This window comes from Carcharodon carcharias, chromosome 18, assembly GCF_017639515.1.
Source record: "Carcharodon carcharias isolate sCarCar2 chromosome 18, sCarCar2.pri, whole genome shotgun sequence".
NCBI lineage: Eukaryota > Metazoa > Chordata > Chondrichthyes > Lamniformes > Lamnidae > Carcharodon > Carcharodon carcharias.
In genome coordinates, this window is record NC_054484.1 from 38,576,441 (window position 1) to 38,600,673 (window position 24,233).

Genomic DNA, 24,233 nt, shown 5'->3' on the forward strand with positions numbered 1-24,233 from the left:
CCACATGATTCCTGATTTGAACCATGCATCCTTTGATAGTTAGGGTATTCAACTGGGGTCATAATTTGTGAACTAGGAATCATTGGGAGATATTGCTTGCCTGGGTCACAGTACCTCATCTGGGTACTGTCAAGAAAACCATGACATATTGTCACTCTATATTAAAGTCTATAATTCCAGTCCTTGTATTCCCTCCCAAAAGGTATCATCTCACATTTATCAAGTATCTACCCATTTTGAGAACCTGGCAATGCCAGTTTGCCAAACTACCTACTTTTCTATCAATGGCAAATTTCAAGTTGCATACACTGTATCCAAGTCCAAAGCCTATACAGAGGACAAAAGCGGACCCAGCACACTGGCCCTAGGTAAACAACTTCAAACCTTTCTACAGTCCAAGTACTATTTATTTATATGAATCTTTGGTTTTCTGGCAATTTTCTATTTAGGCCATTGTAGTTCCTGTTGTATCATATGTCTAATTTTTTCTAACAACTTTCATGGGACACCTCATAAAATGTGTATCAGAAATCCACATGAACTATAGATACATCCTATGAATTACTTCTGAAATACAGTGACTGCTGTTTTGTAGGCCAAGCGACAAATTAATATACAGCAAGGTCCCGCAAACAGCTCACCACCACCTTCCCAAGAGCAATTTGCGATTAGCAATACATGCTGGCCTAGCCTGCGATACCCACACCCCATGACGGAATAAAAATAAAGAAATTAGACAAATGACCAGTTCATCTGTTTTACTGGTATAACTTGAACAATGAACATTGGCTTGGACAGCAAGAGAACTCCTTGCTCTTCATCAAATGGTACAATGGGATCTTTTAGGTTCAATCGAATAGGTACACAGACCTCAGTTTAACATCTCTCAAAAAGAACTTGCACATTTGCAAAGTTGCCTCTAATTCTGTTGCCAATCACTTTAAATTTGTGTCCTACATTACAACAATGACTACACTTTAAAAGTATTTCATTAGCTGAGCAGCACTTTGGGACATCCTGAGGTCATGAAAGCCACTAAGTAATGAAAGTCTTTCTTGTTTTTTCTCTAAATAAGACTCTAAGCATTACTGAAGTACAGCTGCTCAAATGAGCACAATTTTACCTCAGACTAGCCACAAATTTGAGTCCATCAGCCATTTTCACATTTCTTCAGTGTCCTACTTTGGGGGTTGGAGCATGACCAGTGGGAAGAGAAGGGAAGTTAAAATTCTTTTCAATTTAAACTGAACCATGTATTTCTGATATCCACTAACTAGAATATATTTTAGAAGCTTCCTTCTTATCTGACAAATGAAAAGGAAAAAAGGTGGAAATAAGTGTAATTTCCATTCTTCAAAAAGAAAGTTTTCTTAACGGTTCTGGTACAATATTAAGGGAAGGTCTAAGCTTTTGTGAACTGTGATCCAAGGTTCAAGAACACAGGCAGGCGACTCATTATCTCAAATTACGAAACTCACCTCTGACAGTGCACGCCTATTGTGAAGTGCTGTGAGATAGTCCTTACTAAGACTTAAAAACAAAAAACTGAGGATGCAGGAAATCCAAAACACAAACAGAATTACCTGGAAAAACTCAGCAGGTCTGGCAGCATCGGCGGAGAAGAAAAGAGTTGACGTTTCGAGTCCTCATGACCCTTCAGCAGAACTGAGTGAATCTTAGGAAGGGGGTGAAATATACACTGGTTTAAGATTGTGGTGGGGGTGGTTGTAGGGACAAACAAGCAGTGATAGAAGCAGATAATCAAAATATGTCACAGACAAAAGAACAAAAGAACACAGAGGCATTGAAGGTGGTGATATTATCTAAACGAATGTGCTAATTAAGAATGGATGGTAGGGCACTCAAGGTACAGCTCTAGTGGGGATGGGGTGGAAAGGCTAGCAGGGCAGAAAAGATTTAAAAAATAATGGAAATAGGTGGGTAAAGAAAAATCTATATAAATTATTGGAAAAACCTGCGGTCTGTCCGCAAGAATGACCCAAACCTCCCTGTCGCTTGTCATTTTAACACTTCACCCTGCTCTCTTGCCCACATGTCTGTCCTTGGCTTGCTGCATTGTTCCAGTGAAGCCCAACGCAAACTGGAGAAACAGCACCTCATCTTCCGACCAGGCACTTTACAGCCTTCCGGACTGAATATTGAATTCAACAACTTTAGATCTTGAACTCCCTCCTCCATCCCCACCCCCTTCCTGTTTCTTTCCCCTTCCTTAAGTTTTTTCCAATAATTTATATAGATTTTCTTTTCCCACCTATTTCCATTATGTTTAAATCTTTTATGCCCTGCTAACCTTTCCACTCCACCCCCACTAGAAATGTACCTTGAGTGCCCTACCATCCATTCTTAATTAGCACATTCATTTAGATAATATCAACAAAATCAACACCTCTGTGTTCTTTTGTCTGTGTCATCTTTTATCTGCTCCAACACTGCTTGCTTGTCCCTACAGCCACCACCCCACCCACTTCTCTCCCCCCACCCAACACCACCCCCCCACCCCCCCCAAACCAGCTTGTATTTCACTACTTTCCTAAGATTCACTCAGTTCTGCTAAAGGGTCATGAGGACTCGAAACGTCAACTCTTTTCTTTTCGAAACATCCCCCACCAGGATGGTCTGAGGGCCCTTAGCTTCTTCCTCGAACAGAGGCCCGAACAATCCTCATCCACCACTACTCTCCTCCGTCTGGCTGAACTTGTTCTCACACTGAACAATTTCTCCTTCAACTCCTCTCACTTCCTCCAAATAAAAGGTGTGGCTATGGGTACCCGCATGGGCCCCAGCTATGCCTGTCTCTTTATGGGGTATGTGGAACATTCCTTGTTCCAGTCCTACTCCGGCCCCCTCCCATAACTCTTTCTCTGGTACATCGATGATTACTTCGGTGCTGCTTCGTGCTCTCGTCGGGACTTGGAAAAATTTATTAATTTTGCTTCCAATCTCCACCCCTCCATCATTTTCACGTGGTCCATCTCTGACACTTCCCTTCCCTTCCTTGACCTCACTGTCTCAATCTCTGGTGATAGACTGTCCACCAATATCCATTACAAGCCTACCGACTCCCACAGCTACCTCGACTACAGCTCCTCACACTCCGCTTCCTGTAAGGACTCCATCCCATTCTCTCAGTTCCTTCGCCTCCGTCGCATCTGTCCTGATGATGCTACCTTCAAAAACAGTTCCTCTGACATGTCTTCCTTCTTCCTTAACCGAGGTTTTCCACCCACGGTCGTTGTCAGGGCCCTCAATCGTGTCCGGCCCATCTCCCGCGCATCCGCCCTCACACCTTCTCCTCCCTCCCAGAAACATGATAGGGTCCCCTTTGTCCTCACTTATCACCCCACCAGCCTCCGCATTCAAAGGATCATCCTCCGCCATTTCTGCCAACTCCAGCATGATGCCACCACCAAACACATCTTCCCCTGTCGGCATTCCGTAGGGATCGTTCCCTTCGGGACACCCTGGTCCAATCCTCCATCACCCCCTACTCCTCAACCCCCACCTATGGCACCTCCCCATGCCCACGCAAAAGGTGCAACACGTGCCCCTTCAATTTCTCTCTCCTCACCGACCAAGGGCCCAAACACTCCTTTCAAGTGAAGCAGCATTTCACTTGCATTTCCCCCAACTTAGTCTACTGCATTCGTTGCTCCCAATGCGGTCTCCTCTACATTGAAGAGACCAAACGTAAACTGAGCGACCGCTTTGCAGAACACCTGCGGTCTGACCGCAAGAATGACCCAAACCTCCCTGTCACTTGTCATTTTAACACTCCATCCTGCTCTCTTGCCCAAATGTCTGTCCTTGGCTTGCTGCATTTTTCCAGTGAAGCCCAACGCAAACTGGAGGAACAACACCTCATCTTCCGACCAGGCACTTTACAGCCTTCCGGACTGAATATTGAATTCAACAACTTTAGGTCTTGAACTCCCTCCTCCAGCCCCACCCCCTTTGTTTCTTCCCCCTTCCTTTTGTTTTTTTCCAATAATTTATATAGATTTTTCTTTTCCCACCTATTTCCATTATTTTTAAATCTTTTCTGCCCCTCCACCCCCACTAGAGCTATACTTTGAGTGCTCTACCATCCATTCTTAATTAGCACATTCGTTTAGATAATATCACCAACTTCAACAACTGTGTTCTTTTGTCTGTGACATCTTTTGTCTGTGACATCTTTTGATTATCTGCTCCTATCACTGCTTGCTTGTCCTTACAACCACCCCTGTCCACTTCTGTCCCCCGACCCAACACCGCCCAACACCGCCCCACCCCCCCCCACACACACACACACACACACACACACACACACACACACAACCCACCCACCCACACCTTAAACCAGCTTATATTTCACCCCTCTCCTTGCATTCACCTAGTTCTGTTGAAGGGTCATGAGGACTCGAAACGTCAACTCTTTTCTTCTCCACCGATGCTGCCAGACCTGCTGAGTTTTTCCAGGTAATTCTGTTTTAGTTTTGGATTTCCAGCATCTGCAGTTTTTTGTTTTTAACTCTTTTCTTCTCCGCCGATGCTGCCAGACCTGCTGAGTTTTTCCAGGTAATTCTGTTTTTCTCTTACTAAGACTTATTTGCTGTGCAAGTATATAAATTAACAAACTTGAATTGGCCTTGGGCATGGAAACTAGAGTGCAGCAGGATTTATCTTAAACTGCCAGCTTTAACCAAATTAGCTGGACAGACATACTCACATAGTGACCATTTTTTTTACAGAAAGGTTGAAACAGCCCTGAAGTAGAAACTTGGAAAGTAGATTCCAAGATCTTCAAGGAAAATTACACTTAAGGGAATGAATCATGATAGCCTCTAACTGACAAACCTGTCTGGCCCAAAATGGCAAACCATTTTCCAAGATAACCAAATTTAAATCAATCATCAATTGCATTAAAGAGATTGCATCCTCCTTAAAGAATTGGTCTTGAAAGACTTAAATAACAGTTGCGTGCCAAATGTCTTGTTGATAGATAATGCATATGTGAAATGCATCATTTTGAAACATAACCACCTCACATCACCAATTTCCATTACTACCAGCTGGTGAAGTATTGTGCAGCTTCAAATAGATCTGATCCAGATGAAATTAAATAAACCATGCATGGAATAAAACTACAGCAACTAAGTAAATTCCAGTATTGATCAAACACATTCCTATCTGCAATTATTTCCTACATCCTATCTAGCATCATCCTGTAGCACCATTAATACAAGGACAGCAACAATGACCTTCTCAAGGCAATTAGGGATGGGCAATAAATGTTGCTCAGAAACCAAGAAAAAAAATCACATTAAATCCCTTTTCAGTCTAGTTAGCAAATCTGTATCGGAAAATCTAAAGATTTTACAATCCTACCATCCTTTGCTAGCTATGGAAATACAATCATTCTTTCCACCACAATTGATTCAGTTAAGGCCTTTTCATAAAGGGTAAAAGCCATCATTAATAGAGAAGGTGCTACTGTGTCTCAATTACCATATTTTTTTCTGGGGGTGGGGGGTTGGAGTGAGTTGGAAAGGAAGAGAAAGATAAAGAAAACGTGGGTGCTCAACCCAAATGTTCTACTGAATTTCTTCAAACTGTGAAATACCTGCTGTGTTTCGTGGATCAACATTCAGTATTCTTTCAAGGAACAATTGATGAAGAGTGCCAAAAGCAGAGAGGATAAGTTTGAATTATGTAAGAACAATGAAAAAATGTATCTAGACTCTATATCATATATCAAGTTAAACAGCAAGAGGGTTTTTTAAGTGAATCTAAGCTCCATTTAGATTCTACCTTTCAAACAATGTTGATCTGCTATAAAATCTAAATTGATCTACTTAGACTACAATTTAAAATCTGCCGAAGTAATGATCTTCATTTATTGTGCAGTAATGCCAAAACCATACATTTAGGGTGTTTACAGGCATTCAAATAAACACACACATATACTATGCAGCCATACCACATGACAGATTATTGGCCATTACTTTCCAGTTTGTAAGCTAATTAAAAAATGAATAAAAAACAGAACCAATCAGCATATTCAAAAAGCATACACAATAATTCATTCCATCCACAGATTTTAAAATTAAAAGCTAACATATTAGAAATGTGTTCTGCTAAACTGGGCTTATTTTAGATAATCACCACATGGTAGCACACCAATATCATCAAACTATTGCAGACATTGCCCCAACAGCTGCAAATCTGGTGAAGCTACAGCACATATATGCACGCTAAAAGGCAGAAGCAGCATGCTATAGACAGAGCTAAGGATCCTACAACCAATGGATCAGATCAAAACTCTGCAGTCCTGCCACATCCAATCATGAGCGGCAGTGTGCAATTAAACCACTAGCAGGAGGAGGCAGCTCCATGAACATCCCCACCTTCAATGATGGTGGAACCAAACATGTCAGAACAAAAGGCAAGTCTGAAGAATTTGCAACCGCCTTTAGCGAGAAGTGCCCAGTGGATGATCTATCTCTGTCTCCTCCTGAGGTTCCTACCTTCGCTTAAGCCAGTCATCAATTTGATACACTTCACATGATGTCAAGAACAGCTGAGCACACTGGATTCAGCAAAGGCTATGGGCCCCAAAAACATTACGGCTGTAGTGCTGAAGGTTTGTGCTCCAGAACTTGCTACACCTTTAGTCAACCTGTTCCAGTGGAGCTGCCATACTGGCACCTACCATCAATGTGAAAAATTACCCAAGTGTATCCTGTCCACAAAAATCAGGATAAATCCAATCCAGCCAATTATAACTCCATCAGCAAAATTATGGAACGTATCATTGGCAGTGGCATCAGCAATAACCTGTTCACCAATGCCTAGTTTGAGATCCACTAGCACAATTCGGTTCCAGACTGTATTGCCGCATTGGTCCAAAGATGGAGAGAAAAGAGCTAAATAGCAAAAGTGAGATGTAAGTGCTTTGTTATCAGGGTAGTATTTGACCAAGTGTGGCATCAAGAAGCCCTAGCTAAGTTGATGTCAACGGAAATCAGCGAAAATTCTGCACTAGCTGGAGTCATACCTAGCACAAAAGATGTTGTGGTTGTTGCAGGTCAATCACTTCAGCCCCAGGGCATCATTGCAGGAGTTCCACAGAGCAATGATCTAGGTCTAACCAACTTCAGTTGCTACATCAATGACTCCCACCACCCCCCCACCCCCCCTTCAAACCGCCATCATAACATCAGAAGTGGGCACGTTCACTAATAATTGTACAGTTCAGTTCCATTTGCAATTCCTCAGTTAATGAAGCAGTCCATGCCTGCATGCAGCTAGGCCTGGACAGCATATGGGCTTGGGCTGTTAAGCTGAAAGTAACATTCATGCCACACAAGTGGCAGGCGAAGACCATCTAGTCAACAGTTGATGTAACAAGTAGGGTAAATAAAGGGTAGCCAGGAAAAGTAGTATACTTGGATTTCCAAGGCATTCAATAAGGTGACACACAAAAGGTTAATATGCATGATAAAGGCTCATAGAGTTGGGGTAATATATTAGCATGGATAGACAATAAGTAGAGTACAGATAATGGGACATTTTCAAGTTGGCAAGCTGTACCTAGCAGAGTGCCACAAGGATCTGTGCTGGGGCCTTGGCTATTTACAAATTATATTGATGACTTAGACAAAGAGACTGATAGTAATGCATCCAAGTTTGCTGATGATACAAATCTAGGTGGGAATGTAAGCTGTGAAGAGGACACAAAGAAGCTGCAAAGAGACTTAAAGAGGTTAATTAAGTGGGCAACAAGGTGGCAGATAGACTATAATGTGGGGAAGTGTGAGATTATTCACTCTGGTAGTAAGAAGAGAAAATCAGAATAATTTTTAGAAGTACCAAAATTTTAAATATTGATGTTCAGAGAGACTTGGGTGCACTCTTATAAGGAACACAAAAACCATGTAAATAGGAAGGTAAATGGCACAATGGTCTTTATTGTAAGGGAATTGGATTCAAATAAGAAGTCCTGCTACAAGTAGGGCTTTGGTGAACACTGTGTGCAGTTTTGGTTTCCACATCCAAGGAAGGATGTGCTTGCTTGGAGGCAGTACAGTGCAGGTTCACTAGATTGGTTCCGGGGATGAAAGTGTTGTCCTATATGTGAGAAACCAAGGGAAATGGACCTATATTCTTTTTTTCCATTCTTTCACAGGATTTGGACATTGCTAGTTAGGCTAGCATCTATTGCCCATTCCTAATTGCCCTTGAGAAGATGGTGGCGAGCCACCTTCTTGAACTGCTGCAGTCTATGTGGTGTAGGTACACCCATAGTGCTCTTAGGAAGGGAGTTCCTGGATTTTGACCCAGTGATGGTGAAGGAACGGTGACATAGTTCCAAGTCAGGATGGTGTATGGCTTGTGGGGGAGCTTGAAGGTCATAGTGTTCCCATGCATCTGCTGCCCTTGTCCTTCATGTTAGTTGAGACCGTGGGTTTGGAAGGTGCTGTCAAAGGAGCCTTGGTGAGTTGTTGCACTGAATTTTGTAGATGGTGAACACTGCTGGCACTGTGTGTTGGTTGTGGAGGGAATGAGTGTTTAAGATGGTGGATGGGGTGCCAACGAAGTGAGCTGCTTTGTCCTGGTGATGCTGAGTTTCTTGAGTGTTGTTGAAGTTGGAGTTCTGAAGAATGAGATGATCTCATTGAAACATACAAGATTCTGAAAGGGTTTGAAAAGGTAGACACCGAGAAACCGTTTCCCCTGGCTGGGGCATACGGAACACAGGGGTACAAGTCTCAGGATAAGGAGTCGATCTTTGAGGACTGAGATGAGGGGAAATTTCTTCATTCAAAAGGTGTGAATCTTTGGAATTCTTTACTGCAGAGGACTGTGAATGCTACATCGTTGAGTATATTCAAAGTTGGGAATAGAAAGATTTTTGATATCTCAGGGAAATAAGGGATATAGGATCGGGCAGAAAAGTGGAGTGAGGCAGATCAGCTGTGACCGTGTTGAACAGCAGAGCATGCTCGAGGGCCTGCTGTAATTTCTTACGTTCTAATCTCCAACAAAAGACATTTGATGGAATTATCCTTGTTAAGTCCCCAACTATCAGCATTCTGTGGAAGTGGTCACCATTCACCAGAAACTTAAATGGAAGAGCCACATACTGAGATTACAAGAGCAGGTCAGAGGTTGGACATTCTGTAGCGAGTGACTCAACTCATGATTTTCTCAAAGCCTTGCCACCATCTACAAGGCAAAAGTCAGGAATATGATGGAATTCTCTTCAGCAACAACAACACTCAAGGTCCTTGATGCTAACGAGGACAAAGCAAACTCCTTTATTGGCACCCTGTCTACCGCCTTAAACATTCACACCCTCCACTATTGGCATAATATGGCTGCAGTGTGTGCCATATACAAAATGCATTGCAGTAACTTGCCAAGGTTTCTTCAACAGTACTTCCCAAACTTGCAACCTCTACCACCTAGGAGGACTAGGGCAGCAAATGCAAGAGAACACCGCCACCTGCAAGCTCTCCAAGTCATAACTGACTTGGAAACATCACCTTATCAACATATCACCAAACTTCATCATTGCTTGGTCAAAATCCCGAAACTCCCTTTCTAACGGCACTATGGGAACACATTCAGACTAACAGTGATTCAAGGCGGCTCACCACCACCTTCCAAAGGGGCATTAGGTTTCGACAATAAATGCTGGTCTTGCAAGCAGCAGTCACACCCCATAGAATGAATAAAACACAAACAAAAATCATCAGAGGCTATTGGTCAATAATAATGGATTTCTAACAGCAAAAATGCTTTAAAATTACCACTAAAAGCAATATTTTAATTGGGGCTGAATATTTATCAGTGGATCATGGTGCCTTTCTTGCATTTTATCTGCAAATCTACTGCTGTAACAAAGCAGCAGCCAATCAATGAAATGTTGCAAAGGTCAAGCCAGAGAAGATAGTCTAAATATATTGGCGAAATCTAGAGAGGCAGACATTTATTGCTCCAGCAGTCACATAAAATGCAGCCACAAAGGCATGTCACATGTCTTTTTTAAATTGCAAGTAAGAGTTTGGTAATATCACTTTCATGCACTACGACCTCTTTGGCAATTAGTTCACTATTCAGAACAGTTGCTAAAAATATTTAAACTGACTCAGCAGAGAACTAGCTAACAGGATAAAAGTCATCGCCAGGTCTGCTGGCTGTAAGGGGACAATGTAATAAAAAGTTTTCAACTAGACCTGTTGAGAGCTTGGGTCATTTGCACAACAGTATGCAAAATTTGGTACAAATTACACTCAAGTCTCACTCAGAGTTCCCTTTAAGATAAATGGTTAAAAAAACTTGCTAGTGTAGGAAGAGATGCTGTTGAGGTTGGACAATACACCATGCCATGCCTAAATTGTTTGGTGGCAACGCTGAAAAATTAACAAGCACTCCAGTTCCTCGCATTGACACCATTCATTTGGTCAGCATACTTTTGAAAGACAATCCTTACAAAAAACAATTCATGCAGTGCAGCATTTTGAGAAACGATCACTCTACACAAAAAAGCTTCAAAGTCATACTTACTTGTCATCAAAAGCCCGTTTCCAAAATTCAGCAGCATCTGCCTTTGTGATGCGAAAGTTGTCACCCTGAAAATGGCCAGAAGGGAAGATGGCCTTGATTTCTGCCAGCATGTGACTAAAGATGAGTGACAGCTTTGTAAGATTCCTCCTAGGTAAAAAAAACAGTACATCAGAAGAAAAGATATTTCAATCTACCTCCAAAATATAAATCTACACATCAGCAAGCACATTGAAATTCAAAAAAAACTCAATAAGAGCACAAAAAGCTCTGCAATTTTCAAATTTTGTGCTTTATTGAGGAAAGAGTTGGCAAATTTAAAAAGCTCATGACACAGCCACAGAGAGGCTCAGTGGGCCACCAGTTTATACTATACATCTATGTGTAACATTATCTTTAGGCCTAAATACTATCACAATGAAACACCACTGAAAATTCAATATCCAATGTTACATTTACAGGTCATTGATTGGTTTTGTTATCAGCCCAAAGTACAGATTAGTTCACATCTTTGAACAAAGGCTAAAATGGAGGGTCATACCATCGGATTCAGAAAACCACAGCTGAGAGATGCCTAAAGTTCAAATGACTGGATATTTAAAAATATAATCCAACTCATCCGCCTACAACAAACATATTAACCTTGATGGACTCCCATTTATGTCTCTGTATTAGTGCTTTTCTCAAATACAATTACTCAAGTAATAAGTATGCTTCACTTTTACTTCCTTGGAACAAGAAAAAGATCAATGTTCTGAAAGAACAAGATTTTTGGAAGCTCCTCCATAATAAAAACTAAAAATAGATATCAGAGAATGCTTAATATTTTTGCTTATTGTAAAATTTTAATGCTGGATTTAACAACTGAACACCAGGAAAAAACAATGAAGTTGTTAAAACTTCCAAAATTAGGATTCCAATAAGTGACCCTTTTACAAAGCATGGTGACGGTTCTCATCTGTTTAACTCCGATGGAATTAAATATCAAGGTACTGAAGTTACAATACTATTCCTTTTGTAGAAAAGCAATTGGAAAGCACCATTCGTTCCTCAAATGCAGGTATTGTACTGAGCATTTTGAACAGCAGCCATGGTTTAGACTAGTGTTTCAAATAAAATCCAAAATACTGAATAATCAACAATAAAAACGGAAGTCAATTTAGAAATCAAAATTTATAGCATTCTCTTATTTTTACTTCTATTATAACACAGATTTTCTATAATTTGTGACCAAGGCTATCAGTCCATATTAATAAAACTGATTTAGCACCTGTTGCCAAAGCCCCATTCTGAGAGATCTGATTGGTCTTGTATGCCAACACACTGCCATTGCTTTGTGTGGAGTCTCCATTTTAATTTCATCTTTTAAATTTTCCCCAGATGGTCAAGGAATTGTTGGAAGAAGGGCCTGACAAAGTCAGTTGAGTTCAGAGCAGATGAATGGATTGAAGCTTGAACAGTTCAAACACTGAGTCCAGTAATCCATGGTTGGAAGAGAAAGTTGGGACACTCTGAACTGGAGGTAGGAGTAGAGCAGCTGTTAAGCTTGCAGAATTCAAGATGCAAGAGAAGTCTAAAAAAGTTCAAAGAGCTTGAAGCATCTGGATGGGGTGCCAGAGAAGTGATAGAATGGGAGAAGTTGCAGAAGGACTATGCAACAGCCCAACAAGTCTACACCCAGGAGCACCAGGTGAACAATCATCCCCATTGGTGGGAGCTGGAGTTATAAGTAGATCAGAGTCTATGGCAGTACCCTAAAACACATCCAACAGAACTACACATGGTTCAAGATTCCCGCCAACAAAATTGACACCACAATAGGACTCAGCAGCACAGCACAACTAAGAACAAAACCTCTTCACTGCTTATCCATAGGTACTACTGTGGAACATTACTGGATTTTTATAAATGTAATTTTCTCATCATGAAATGAGCTTGCAGTAATAAAATTACTTGCTACTTTGGTTATGCACTTAACTACAAATACAGTCTGGGTCAGCTGACACACTGAATATGAGGTCAAAATCTATTTTCTGAGATACAAAAGATTAACAACCCACTGTTACCCATGTATAACTTCAAGTTGATCAAACCAGCATCATAATTCTGTGAGAGTTAACTTTGCTCAATTTTAAAATCACTTATATAAATAAATATCAATTACAGAGATATACTGGCTGGCACTGTGATTCTGTTCCTTTCTCATTTAACGTTTTCAGTAGAATACATTTGTTATGAAAACATACTTTATATCAAATGATGATTTCAAATCCACCGGCTGGAAACCTGAACTGAACCTTTCAAAAACAGACTAAAGTGTGACATGAGCTCACATCTAAGGATGGCTACACAATGTGCATCATGGTATCTTCCACATTCCAACCCATTGAAATGAAAATCCCCATGTCTGCAAAAAACCATCAAAGACAATGACCTCAGGGGAATATGATGTTGATTGAGGGATAACGTTGACCAGGCCCAGTGGCTGCAAGATACTGTTTCCAACGAGCAAACTTTGAACAAAAACAGAATTACCTGGAAAAACTCAGCAGGTCTGGCAGCATCGGCAGAGAAGAAAAGAGTTGGCGTTTTGAGTCCTCATGACCCTTCAACAGTCAGTTCTGTTGAAGGGTCATGAGGACTCGAAACGTCAACTCTTTTCTTCTCCGCCGATGCTGCCAGACCTGCTGAGTTTTTCCAGGTAATTCTGTTTTTGTTTTGGATTCCAGCATCCACAGTTTTTTGTTTTTATTTATGAGCAAATTTTGATAATGCTTCCGCCCGGTTTCAAGCCGGGGACCTTTCATGTGTTAGGCAAACGGAATAATCATTATACTACAGAAACAGGGCACCCTCAGGGGAATAGTGAACCACATATTCTGTCCCCATTAGCATGGCATTAAGACAATCACATGGGGTACTCAACTCGTTAGGGGATAAACTCATTAAACCTAATCATTTGGACAATGGGACCATGGCTGAGAGGAGGATTCCCAAACATGAACTAATCAAGTTACAATGGAACATACTAGCCATGATCATGTTTAAATCACTGGGTAATGGTCATGTGACAAGTCTGCCCTTTGTGTGTTTAAGCATCTGCTCTCTCTGCAGTACAGGATAAGCAGCCAAGACGCTGAAAGACGACGACCCAAGTGGGGTCTATCTCTCTCTCTCCAACCCAACTTGCAAACTTTAGAACCCTGTTTGCTGATTGTAACTACCCAGGTGCTGCAGACAGAAACTTCTTAAAGGGATTCAAACCCACACTCTGCCTCCAGGAGAACAGACAAATCACCTCCACGAGGGAAAAAGCAGGGCCATTAAATTCAACCTGAAGTCAGCCAAATCACCAACCTCCACAAACTGTTTACCTTTACATTCTTACCAGACTCTAACTTCCTCAATCTATCCTTTCCCACTCTATATATCTATTTATTTGTGCGTGAACTTCAAGTATGTGCGCATGCATGAAATTCGGACAGTATTTTATTATTTTACTTAGACCAGGTTAAATACAATAAAAGCTATCCTCTTTTCTTTATCAAAACTCAGGAAAACCTGTCTGGTTGTGTCTTTTATGATAACAGCAGGTTAAAAACAGTGAACTGGCAAGTATATCATTCTCAAGAAAAAACCTGTTGCAGTCAAATGAGGAGTGGGAAAAGGAGGGAGACAGTCGACCCCTCCTCATCTGATCATGACATCATCAACAAAAAAATTGAGAATGATGATGACTGGTACTTCAGTAAAAAAAAAGGGATACATGTAAGCATTTCAGTGAGGGTGCTTACAACTTTAAGAAGCCACAAATGAGCTTGTCTTGGGTTCTGATCTCATAGTCTCTCTTGGATCGAAGAGGCAATGCAAATTTAAAAGGAAAAGTGAATGGTGAATACTTCTTACAAGTTAAAGGTTTTGGCAGCTGCCAGAAAACCTACTGTAACTCGATTATAAAGAGAGACCTTGTTGAAATGCATGAAGTGAACCACGTACATGCAAATTAGTCTGTTGTTCACTTTCAAGGCACTAATGTAAAGATGTCTTTTACCCTTATTTACTTATTTTTGATGTGTTCATGTTACTTACGCTTTGCACAAATAGTGCAAAGACGATGGTGAAGATCCTGGAGGCTAAAAAGCAAGAATTCTTAGACTACATAGATAAACATAAATGTAAGGCATCCGGACATGTTTGGACCGAGTGCAGAAACATTATGTCTACAGTACAAAGCTGCCTCAACTTTGGCATGTGCTGCATGCTTCATCAGTATGGAGAGAGGGCATACAAACAAGCTGTGGGAAATGGCATCTTCACAATATATTAGGCATTTTAATTCAAACACAGAGGCTGTGGCATAATCTCATGTCTAAAATATGCCATTTTAGTAACTTGACAGCTCCTAGACTACATGGAAAGCCAGAAAATATTTGACCTGAGAGCACAATAACTTTCCAGAGATAAAAAAAAAATGCAGGAAAAACTGCACTGGACTCACCTGGAAGGAATAATTCCAATTTTGGAAATAGGGGTGATGGGAGAATGCAAAAAATTCATCCTATTCATCATAAACCTTGTGGCATCACACACTGCGACTAAATACCATCATCGTCCCCAAACTTTTTCTGGGGGAAATTGCTGGCAAAGGTGACTGCAGAACCAGCAGGAATACTGCTAAGGAAATTAATGTTCCATAAAAACCATATTAGCTGTCACATAAGTTTTGCTAGGATTTTTGAGATTAGTAGCAATTAGCAATTAATTGCAACATTTTATTAATCTACAGAAGATAACCTTTTTTTAAAACCTTAAGTTGTGGAAAATTCAGAATCAGTGATTAAAAATCAAATAGGATACTGGAGCGTCACCAAAAATAAAAAAGGTTGCAATCTTTTTGGGTGAATTCACCAGGTAACATATTACTCAGCCATATAGATCCAGGAGGTTTCAAATTCAACTCAAGTTTGCTAAACTCCAAGTGCTGTTCAAGCACGACAGATGGTCTCAGCACTACTAATCAAGTAGCATTCCTGGTCATCATCCAGTGAGCCCTGCTAGAAAACTATACATGTGCAAATGTCAGGGGAGGGCAAGTCAAACCTCTATGATTCAACTGAGCATCTTCCAATGCTTAGTGTCTAGGCTTACACATTAAGAATATTTACTTGTGTGAGGTACTGGAAAACTGCAACAACCATTGGAATCACAGGCCATGTGGAAGTGAGAAAAGGCCTTCTTTATTTTATATAAAGTAGATATTACGGAATTATGCGTCTGATCTCGATTCCAAGCTTTACATTGCATTATCAATCACTTGGAGAACAACTGACCAATTTGTGTTAATAGTGGAGCTCTGAGGTTTGTACCTTTCTTAATAATTTTGGAAAAATTGTGTGATTTATACATTTTTTTGAATCAGATTTCATACTTAATCTATTCTTCCCTCCAAGAAACAACCAAATCACTCAGGTTGTTGTGGTCACTCCTCAGGGGTTGGTATAAATGGAAATAAAAATATTTTTTTTTTATGGATACCACCTTTATAGGATCATTCAACATAAAAGAACACGAGAGTATGTTCCTGTCCTATACATTAATTAGAAGGGATGGATAATGGTGAGTTTTACTGGCCACAAGAAGTGCTAATATTTTGCAAAATTGCATTATATCTGAATTCATGGAGATGGAAGTTAAATATTTCTTCTCCTAACCACGAGTTCAATTATCAGTTCTTCGTTCCAACATTAAAGTTTAATCTTATGTATAATGCAAGACATAAGTAGGCCACAGTGGAGTCTCTAAAAATTGCTCGCCTCATACACACATCTGCACATGAACTGGTAAACCACAACCTGGCCACCAAACCTTTTCCTACCTTGTAACAACATAACTGACCTCAGCTTCCCATAAACTATTGCACATTTGTTTCCAAATGAATTTTTGAGAGAATATATATATATATGAATACTACAACTATAATCTTTATTAAGGAACGTTTTGTACATTCAAATAAAAATCACCAATCCAAATAGTCATAATTGTGAGCAATTAAAGCTAAGTCTAGTAAAAAGAGAAGCTTGAACAAACAAGAGAATGCCTTCAACAGTAAATTTGGGTTCCTCTGTTGAACAAAGGGTGTTTTTGAATTCATTTAAACTAAAGACAAACTTTTCTGTCTGAGACTAGAAATTTTACTTCAAATCGTTTATTCTTGCAAGTTGAGAATTAGGCTGAAATTTGGCTGATGAAATAAAACAAATTCATTGACATTTTGTACAAATGAATTGAGGATTTGCAGAAGAAAAATTCTCAAAAATACAGGTGCACATGAAACTTTTTTTACTCTTTCATGAGATGTGGGTGTTGCTGGCAAGGACAGCATTTGTTGCCCATCCCTAATTGCCTTTGAGAAGATGGTGGTGAATACCAGAACTTTGCATTACATTTTTCAGGCAATATACTGCTTGAACTGTTAATAAGGAGACCAAATTGTATTCTGTGGTGGTTTTTTAAGCATTTTTACTGCACTTAAAGTAATTAACACATGCAAAGTGTCAATTTTTTTCCATTAAAAGATACAGTTTATTTGACAAAGTGTCACACAAAGGGCTTGTTAAGAAAATGAAAGTTCAAGGAATTAAGAAGTAAATGGCAGTATGGTTACAGAATTGGCTCAGTGACAGGAAGCAGAAGGTGGTAATGGGTGGATGTTTCTCAGACTCGAAGGTGGGTTGCAGTGGTCTTCCCCATGGGTCAGTTTTGGGTCCATTACTCTTTTACATTTTTATAAACCACCTATACTCAAGCGTAGGGAGCAATACTTTGCAGGTGATACGAAACTTGGCAATGTAAAAGATCATGGGGCTCCCAAACTGTGATGCATAAGAGATCTCTGGAGGTTACACAGGAGAAATTGTCTGATAGTGGATTTAAGGTCTAACGCAAACATTTTTAAAAAATTTCATTTTTTAAAATACATTAATTTCAGTATATATGTGGGTAAAAAAAAAATAAGTTAGGATGCTTTCCAGTGGATGTTTGCTTTGCGCCTGTTGTATTTTTCTCTAATGGAAGGATATGCGGCTTGGCCCAGGAATGGGCTGGCATTTTTTCTTATTAGTTCATGGGATGTGAGCATCGCTGGAAGCACCAGCATTTATTGTACGTCCCTACTTGCCCTCGAGAAGGTGGTGGTACACCGTCTTCTTGAACCCCTGCAATCTATGTAATGTAGGTATGCCCTCAGTACTGTTAGGGAGGAAGTTCCAGGATTATGGCCTAGTGACAGAGAAGTTCCAAGTCAGGATGATGTGTGGCTTGGAGTGCAACTTGCAGGTGGCGGTGTTCCCAGGTGTCTTCTTCTAAGTTGCAGTGGTCGCAGGTTTGGAAGGAGCCTTGGCGACTTGCTGCAGTTCATCTTGTAGGTGGACAGGGCTCTCAGCCATGTGGTCACCAGCACCCTCAGCCAGCCTTTTGAAACTTCTATGCATGGGTCAGAGGTCGCCACAGAAAACTCAGTCTTCCAAACAACTTGGAGCCAGCAGAGTCACCTGGAGCAATGCACCGTCCAGGACAAAGGGACCAAACATCGCCCACACTAACCTGGCCTTTTGCCTGGAGAAATGAGACAACTGGTCAGCCATCAGTGGTTTCTCCAATTTCCAGGGCTACTGGCTGGAGACGGACTTCCAGGTGGAGGAACGAAGGGTCATTGGTTCAAAATTCTGGAACTCCCTCCCTGACAGCACTGTGGGTGTAACTACAAAACAGAGACTGCAGCAGTTCAAGAAGGCAGCTCACCACCACCTTCTCAAGGACAATTAGGGATAGGCAATAAATGCTGGCCTAGCCAGCAACATCCACATCCCATAAATGAATAAAAAATAACTGCACAAGCTGCTGACCACACCACCGACTATGGGCTCCAGGACACTCCCATGTCTCCAAGCAGGAAAGGAGGAAGCATATCATCTGAAAGGAGCTGGATCCTCCTGGATCATGTTACTGATCAGTACAAAGGGGTTTGGTGGAGCCTGCAGGGCTGGATCATATAGCATGGGTAAGAAGACTCTGCTGAAAACTCCACCGATTTATATAAGAAATTTGCAAAGGTTCCTTACTTTCTTTTTTAAAAACCTAATTCACCACATCACAGAATCAGAAAATTTACACCTCATTTAGCACTCCATTAACAAAATATATCATTTATATGTTATTAAAAATGTGTGCATGATGGAACCAAAGTTTACAGGGTTATTGCCTTGATTTAAAAATAAGTTCTATTTGCTTGCAGATACAACATAATAACCCGAATAGCAAATTCAAACAAAAGCTTATGTTCATATAGCACTTTTAACAAAGAAAAATACCCAAAGGGGTTTCACAAATCAAATTTGACATGGAAAGGGATTTGAGGCTTGGAGGGGCAGATTAATAGGAGATGATCAAAATTTACCAAAAAGATGGGTTTAAAAAAACATTTAAAGAAGCATGCCATTTTAGCACTCCACCCAGCTCTCATGCCCACATGTCCATCCTTGGCCTGCTGCATTGTTCCAGTGAAGCTCAACGCAAACTGGAGGAACAGAACCTCATCTTCCAACTAGGCACTTTACAGCCTTCTGGACTGAATATTGAGTTCAACAATTTTAGATCATGAACTCTCTCCTCCATCCCCACCCCCTTTCCAATCCCCCCCTTTTTTTTCCAATAATTTATATAAATTTTTCTTTTCCCACCTACGTCCATTATTTTTAAATGTATTTCCATCCATTGTTTTATCTTTACCTTTTAGCCTATTTCAATTCCTTCACCCCATCCCACCCTCACTAGGGCTATCTGTACCTTGCTTGTCCTGCTTTCTACCCTTAATTAGCACATTCCTTAGATAATATCACCACCTTCAACACCTCTTTGTCCTTTTGTCTATGACATCTTTTGGCTATCTCCACCTATCACTGGCCCTCTGTCCAGTTCTACCCCGCCTCCCTTAAACCAACTTATATTTCACCTCTCTTCTATTTTTCCTTAGTTCTGTTGAAGAGTCATACTGACTCGAAACGTTAACTGTGTTCCTGTCCGCAGATGCTACCAGACCTGCTGAGTTTTTCCAGGAATTTTTATTTTTGTTTTAAAGAAGCAGAGATTGGTGAACATGCAGAGATGGTTAGGGGGAAATTGACACCAACAATGACATGGGATCCACTACTCATGAGATAAAGCGAGTAAGATGTGTATAAAAAGGAATCAGAGGAGGCTTAGAGGATGTTGCTGAGATCGAGTCCAGCAAGGCCATGAAGGAATTTGCTAAGAATTAGTTGCTCAATTTTAATATGTTTTGTGACAGGAACCAATGCAGGTCAATGATGCATGAATGAGGAATGGTGCAGAACAGAGTATAAGTTATGTTTTCAAGTGGGATTTTGTGGAGGACATTAGAATACATCTAGCGATGACAAAAAGATTAAATGAGAGTTTCAGTGGCAAAGGGACTGCAATCTTGTACAGGTGAAGATAGGTGATCGTCATGATATGGGGGTTAAAATGCGTTTCATATAAAACAGAATGTCAGGGATCCACACACGCTGTTTCAGTCTGAGTTAGTGCTTGGAAGGGTACTGAAATCAGTGCTTGGAGAAACATGGGTTATGAACGGCAGCCAACATGGATTTGCTAATGGCAAATCCTGTCCAACTAACCTAATTGATGAAGTAACAGAGTGCTGATGAAGGTAGTGCAATAAATGTTGCATATATGGACTTTCAAACTGCAGTTGATAAAATACCACATAACAGAATGAGTCAGAAAATAGAAACACTTGGGATAAAAGAGTACCGGACTTTGGTACAAAATTAGCCAAGGAATTAGAGGCAAAGTGAAGTGCTGAATGGATCTTTTTCTGACTGGGGAGAAGGATGCCATGGGGCTCCCCTGTGCTCAGTATTGGGATCATTGCTTTTCATGTTATATATAAATGATATGGACTTTGGTCTGGCCTCCTTCTTTGTTGTAAGATTCTATGATTCTAAAGGAATGAAGTGTATGACATGGTGGACAGTGATAGCTGACAGTGAGAGACAGTTTTTCCATAGTCAGACCATTGGCAACAGTTCAAAAAATGGTGATCAAAAGAAGTTAGAATGGGGACAGTCTGGAGTTAGTGGGGGCAGGGGGTGGTGGGAGAGATGGTGGGATACATGCAGAGGGTTACTAGAAGTAACCAACAGCAGAGTGCATAAAACATTGCTTTTATACATCAGTGTCTGATTTATTGAGCAACTTATGACTCAAAACCATCATTTATTGCTTTAAACATAATGCGCCTATGCTGGAGCAAACAGCCACCTCCGTCACATTAATGGTGAATAGCATTCATAAAGCAAATGTTAAAATTGTATATGCGCATTATATATTGTGTATTTTGTACAAAAATAATGTTTTGGCTTTAAAGGGAATAAAATATATTTGTGTGCACAAGCAGCTGGTAGATTTCGAAGGCAGCACACAATAAGTAGCTTGGAAACACCTGTAGCAGATAGTGATGAGGACAGTAGTCGACTTCAGGATAGCTGACTGAATGGGAAGAAGCACAGCAGATGGAATTCAATGTGGAGAAGTGTGAAGTGATTCGCTTTGTAAGTACTAATAATATGGAAAGACTGTACTAAATATGGCACGAATTTTGAAAAGTGTCTACAAGCAGAGACAACTTGGTAACCATACACACAAATCTGTAAAAGGTGTCAGGGCAAGTTAATTGGTGGTTAAAAAAGCATAGAATTACTTTGTTTTTGTATTCTATGCTTCTGTTTATAAACCCAAGAGATTCATGCTAGAACTTTATAAATCACCGGTTAGACTTCAACTGGAGTATTGTGGGCAACTTTGGGCACCATGCTTCAGGAAAAAAGTATCCTTTCTAAGACCTTTATGGAGGACGTTTACCAGGATGTTACCAGGGATGAGACACTTCGTTATGAGGAGAGGGTGGAAAAGTCAGTTATCCTTGGAACAGAGAAGGTTAAAATGTGACCTAATAGAAATTTTCAAGATGATGAGAAGTTTTCGATAGCATAGATAAAGGCTGTTCCCTCTGTACACTCCAGCACAGGCACAATGGGCAAATTGGCCTTCTTCTGTACTGTAGGTTTCTATGATTTGAAAACTTATGAGCCAAAAACTTGTTTAAGTAGAGAACAAAACTTATTTAAAAGTCATTGTTCAGATACTGGAATAGTAAGAAAATTTCAAAATTCTCTTGTTGCAGTAGCCTCTCACCAAGTTACTTTACAATGAAGACATTATAATCACATCCAGTTTTGATAGCCAGCATATAAATATGCACTTTTGAGCAACTGTTCCTACACAGTAAATCAGGATTCGAATCCTTGGCTGACTTGATTTTTATTTCTCTACTACAAAGATTAGGGAGACTGTAAAAGGAAAAATTTATGTTTATGCAACATCTCGTGACATCTCTCAAACATTTCAAAATGCATCACATATAATGAATTATCCTGAAGTGCAGTGCTTGCGTTATATCTACAAGTGTTACGAGTTAATTTATTTTGTGTGTTAGTTTTGGAATGATAGCCAGGTCACCAGAAGAACTCCTTGTTCTTCTCTGCACAGTGCTGTAGAATCTTTAATGTTCACCTCAGTCACTGGAACAGACAGACATATACTTCAATATGTCATTCAAAAAGATGGCACCTCCAACAGTCATGGTACTAGACATCAGTACTGGAGGAGTGGAAGCCTGCACGATATGGAGAAATGCTCCACTTAGGTTGAACCTATCACCCAAAGTGAAAGCATGAGGAACTGATCCAAGCTGATTCTCACTAGTGGCTCTTTCCTGCTCCAACTGCAATCAGCTGTACTTCTTAAAGCCTTTCTGAAATACGTCCTCACGATGGCCCAGCGATACAAAGTTATATAGGCCAAGAAAAGTCTATGCAAAGTTAGCTGACCTGAGAGAGGCAGTAGCTGCAGCACTGCAATTACCTTGATCCTTTGGAAAATGAGAGGAGGAGGGGTGCAGCGATAGGAAGGAGAAGAAAGCTGCAAGCTTTATGTTCATATTATCTGGTTGGAAGGTCAGTTATGTAAAATAGCATTTGCCAATCTTTCAACTTCAGTGGGATATTAGTTTGGCCACCACTGATGGGAAAGCATTGAGGGTGGTGGCCGATTGAATATCATGTTTTATGTCCTTGTCAAAGTTGGAAGTTACAACCAGCGAGGGCAGAAGTAGGCAGTTTATGATTGCTTTCCCCAGATCGATGAATAGCCAGGCAACATTTATCACTTATGTACATAAAAATAAAACGCCCACTTAGGGAAGATATGAGGGGATCTCTAGTGCTCAAAAAACAGCTAGTGTGGAGGAGATACAATGAGAGAAAAATAGACTAAGATGGGAGGGGGAAGAATTCCAGAATTAAACTTCATTTCACAAGATCATGTGTCATGATTAACAAAATGGTTAACTATCTAAAAAATAAATGAAACAAGTTTCCATTTTGTTTCTCACTATTTTTAAATTGTTAATTTTGGCATATAACAACATATGTGTTTAATTTAAAGAAATTTAAATTTAGATTTGTCCACAATTTGAATTTCAGTCTTAAGAACTAGTCTATCAGATTATTGCAGAAAATGTTCTACTACTGACCAAGAGCTAAATATAGTTGTTCCAAGACCACAAACCTTGTGGATTGCTGGCATAAGGTATAATGTAGGTTTTACAGGCTACAAGTGAACGGTTGCACACTAACTGAACTTCAAAGACCATTTTAGGAAATACGATACTTGCTTTTACTATCAAGTAAGCAACAATGTTAAGGAGAATAATGGTGCTGCACAGAATAATTCTTAGTCCTGAGTCCATTTAGTATCTTATATGTAAAACAATTATAAAACTATGCAAAATCAAGTACATACTTCAAGCAAAAATGACTTGTTACTGAAAACAGCTGCTGGAAGAACGAGGATGACATGCCACATAGTAGTATGCTAAGCATAGATTCATTAGCACCAACTGGAATTGTGCATCTTGAAGACTGTCAAGGGACTGGACAGATAAAGACTGGGCGGTGGTATGGGGTGGGGTGTAATCTAAGCAGCATAATTACATTGGCCCATACTCGCTTGCCTCCATGGGGCCAGTACAAAGCAGCACACAAAAAGCCTTAGTATTCCAAGAAACCTTAGTATTCCAAGAAACAGTGCTAGTCTTTTTGATAAAACATCTCCACTTTACTGCAACAAACTACTACTTTAATTGCCCATAACATTCTGTTTTATATATTATAGTATTTTACACTTTAATCAGATTTACTGAGAAAAGTTGGAAAAACAGAAAAAGCCATTTTAAGGAAATCTGGTTTTCTTAAACAGCAATTATGATTCTACCACAGATATTAACATGATGTAATAACTTTGGCAGAAGTTAGGAAACCAATGTGGAATATTTTCTACCATAACATAAACACTATACTTAAATTTAAGTCATCTGAAGAACACAACCCTCCCTTTCCAGAGATGTGCTGGATTCCTTAGTCTAAATGCCAACTAAACACTGACATTTTTTTCAAATTATACTTCACTGAAGATTAATGTCCTTTATATGACTAAGCAAAAATTTAATATTTGTAAAAATA

At 40.1% G+C, this 24,233-nt stretch overlaps 1 protein-coding gene across 3 annotated transcripts in view; it reads right to left on the bottom strand.

Moving 5' to 3' along the window:
- cblb (Cbl proto-oncogene B, E3 ubiquitin protein ligase) overlaps positions 1–24,233 on the bottom strand; it is a 208,143-nt gene that overhangs the window by 102,236 nt on the left and 81,674 nt on the right. For 2 of the 3 annotated variants that reach the window (XM_041211044.1, XM_041211043.1), the window contains exon 2: positions 10,573–10,719. In XM_041211044.1, coding sequence (XP_041066978.1) covers positions 10,573–10,719 — 147 coding nt within the window. Of the gene's footprint in view, positions 1–10,572; positions 10,720–23,514; positions 23,630–24,233 lie in introns of those variants that run through there. The other variant, XM_041211045.1, reaches the window with a different exon arrangement.